This window comes from Cryptomeria japonica, chromosome 9 (genome assembly GCF_030272615.1).
Source record: "Cryptomeria japonica chromosome 9, Sugi_1.0, whole genome shotgun sequence".
Taxonomy (NCBI): Eukaryota; Viridiplantae; Streptophyta; class Pinopsida; order Cupressales; family Cupressaceae; genus Cryptomeria; species Cryptomeria japonica.
Genome location: NC_081413.1, coordinates 3150749 through 3154059, shown reverse-complemented (window position 1 = coordinate 3154059; position 3311 = coordinate 3150749). Strand labels below are relative to the sequence as shown.

Genomic DNA, 3311 nt, shown 5'->3' with positions numbered 1-3311 from the left:
AGATTGTTTATAAATAAGGAACTATTGATAAACAATGGATGCGGGCAAGTGTATGCATAGGGATGCTACATAGTGATTACCAAGCATAGAAGCTTGAAGACCTGTTTGAATAACAGAATATTGATGCCTCGCAGATAGACAAGATGAAGACCTGTTAGAATAACAGAGTATTGATGCCCAGCAGATAGACAAGATTAGTTCTATGTCTAGATTGTATTGAACAAATAGGAATCTGCTTTAGCATTTTAGATGCGAAGTTGCAGATAGATTGCATTACTGTTATTTTGTGAAAGTGACAGGAAATCTATTAACCGAGTGGACTTAACAGTCTTATATTTAAATCCTCTAACAAGGTGACATTTTGAATGAGTGTTTGAAATCCTTTGACAAGGTCACTTATAACAAAGTGAAGATCCTAACAGATCTGAGGGAAATCCCTTAACCGGGTCACATCTAGCAATCTGTTTGTAATCTTTAACAGGATTTGCTTTTAATCGAGCATACTCTAGAAGAGTATATTTCTTAGTGGGTCTGAAATCCCACAGTGGTTTTTCCCTATTTGGGTTTCCACGTTAAATCTGGTGTTATGAGGTTTATATTGTTCATATGCTTTTGAGTTTGCATGTTTGATAGTTTTTTGATTATATGACTGATATATGTTACCGAGGTTGAATCTGATGCTTTTATGGATGATTAAGTTTGTATGATTCACCCCCCCCTCTCATCTTGTTGGCTATTGGATCTATATTTATATTAAGTATCAGAACTATCACTTAGGAACATGGTTGCAGCCTATGCTGGCAACCTAAGGGACAATACGGTCACTCAAGTTGAAGGAATGGCCCTTGTTTGGGGTCTGAAAATGGCTAACTCCATAGGAATAAAACATCTCGAAATCGAAGGAGATTCTCAAATCATTATTGATTCTATCAAAGGAAACACTTCAGCAGGATGGAGATTGGAACCTATTCTGATGGACATCAGGTGCTTTCTGGTCAAAATGGAGGACTTTACTATATGCCACATATTCAGAGAAGGAAACAGTGCAGCCGATTCCATGGCAGCTGAAGGAAGACTACAAAATGGCTTACGATGCTGGAGAGACTCCAATTTGCTGCCAATCACCATTAAGGAAATCTTGGAAAAGGAAAAGGCCTTTTTCAAGGAAAGGACAACCCCTTCTGCTCAATAAGGAAGGAAACCTTTTTGTATTTTTTAAATTGGTGCGGAGATCCTACCAATTTCCACCCTAGACGGCCACGTATCAAGGGCAAGCTAAGTCACCACTACCACATGGGAAGGATTCATGATGAAAGTATAGACATCGGAAATGATGAACCCCTAATTATTACCCGGATGGAGCAAACTGGTGACAGTAAAGGCGGCATTGGGAATCTATCAACTCACATTGGCTCGAGTAAAGGCTTGCACGCTCTGAGTAGATCTTCGAATATCGATATCTATGGGACCTTAAAGGGTAATAATTACTCTAATTATTATGACCATTTACTTCAAGTCCGACACACCATTCTCAACCATTCTGTCTCGCATTCGCTTCGGCTCTATGTTCTGGTTTTTCAAACTGTGAATCTGGAGGAATCAAGAATGGGGGGGGATAGGCTCCGACTGGAACCCAACAAAGTGGATGACTTCAAAACCAAACCGGTGGCCTAGTTTGTGTGCACCGAAGGCGGTATTGACAAATTCATGGAAAATATGAAGGGCAATGATGAGAGGCTTTCCAAACAATTTTGACTTCCTAGGAGGACAAAAGGGTGCCCATGGGGGGAATCTCTTTCGAAATCAATGAAGAGGTTATTGCTCAGGCAACAGGCCTATCAATGGAGGCCAGAAAATGGAAAAGCAGAGCTGAATTGCGGATTCTACCAACCTCAACCAATTTTTTCGCCAAGGAGAAAACCCTATCAAGAGGGCTGGAGGTTTCAACAGGGAGAAGCTTCCCCACCCATGGGATGAAGTCTGCTACATTGTGATGAAATATTTTACTCTAAAGGGTAGGTATGGCATTTTTTACTACTACCATCTCCCATTCCCGAACCATTTGAGGAACAAAGACCTTATTTCCATTCCATTCTTTCTATTGCATTCGATGGATGCTAACATTAAGGATATAGCCGAAGCTAAGAAGAAAGGGAAATATTTTCCCATCCTTCACTAGGGCCTCATGCTCTGTTTGTATAACTTTCACCTTATCCTCTACCCGCCCCATTCCATTTCTATGCACAATGTCAGCCCCTCGACCCAACCCCCGACCAATATTGACTCAAGCCCTCGGTGCCCAGAATTTGGATCATCTAGCAAGAAATCCAAAAATCATTCCCCGGAGGAGGTTAGAACCCATAAAAGAGTCAAAATCCAGGAAATTGACTCGGATTTGGACATTACCGAAGAAGCCAACACCGCTTGTTGCTCGAGCAGATTGGCCACTAAACCCTCAGAGAAACCCCTGCAAGACCCCTCTTGCTCGCACGACACGGACAACTCCATTCCGTATGTTAAAGTGCCCCTGACCTAGCACAAACAAACCCCCCATTTTGTGAGCTCCACTCAGGTTTCTGAAAGCCCCATCTCCTCTATGAATCTAGAGCCAGCCAATTTCCCTTCCCTGACTTTCAGGATTGAAAAAATGTTGGTTGTGGAAGAGGCTAGTAGCGTGAAGGAAGAAGAGCCCAACCTGACTGAGCTCAAAAAAAAGATAGAGGCCCTCTCTGATACTATGTAGGTGATTACCAACAGACTGGAGGTGACGGAGTCCAAGATGCACAATGTGTCCAAGTTCATGCTAAATGTCATGAGATGCTTGGCGACGACATTGTGCCTATTGCAGGATACTACGGCCAAAGGAAAAGGCAAGGAGGAGGATGACTACAAAGGTATGTTCAAGTTCCTCATGAAGGAATGGGCTTGAAAGCTGCTCCCTAAGAAGAGCCAAGGGAAAAAGAATTAACTGTCCACATGTGGTGGTGTTTTTTGTCTATGCTGCATAGTTGCGGGTTGGATAAGCCCAGTTTTGGCTTATGTTTATATTTTGCTGGTTATAGCCCTGCATGGCTTATGGACTATACTCTGATAGGGTTTTTTTTTTTTATTATTGCTGATAAACTCATGTAATGTGGTTTTTGTTTTTGATAGAGGTAAAAAGCTACTACTTTGTTGTTAATGTGTGAACAATGGCCCTGCCACTGTTCTCTTAATTGTACTTATGGGTCATCCCCCTCATTTTTGGCTGCTTTTATTATAAAAAACAATTCTCTTTAATTTTATAATTTTTTTAAATACAATATGTTTTA

At 41.3% G+C, this 3311-nt stretch overlaps 1 protein-coding gene across 1 annotated transcript; it reads left to right on the top strand.

Moving 5' to 3' along the window:
* The first annotated feature begins 781 nt into the window (after positions 1–781).
* Positions 782–1192, top strand: LOC131050657 (uncharacterized). The gene has a single exon (XM_057984866.2). The coding sequence runs from the start codon at positions 782–784 to the stop codon at positions 1190–1192; it is 411 nt and encodes a 136-aa protein (XP_057840849.1).
* The last annotated feature ends 2119 nt before the right edge of the window (positions 1193–3311 follow it).

Bases quoted from the DNA above. Each gene is read 5' to 3' on its own strand.
- LOC131050657 (XM_057984866.2), top strand. From the start codon at position 782: ATGGTTGCAGCCTATGCTGGCAACCTAAGGGACAATACGGTCACTCAA.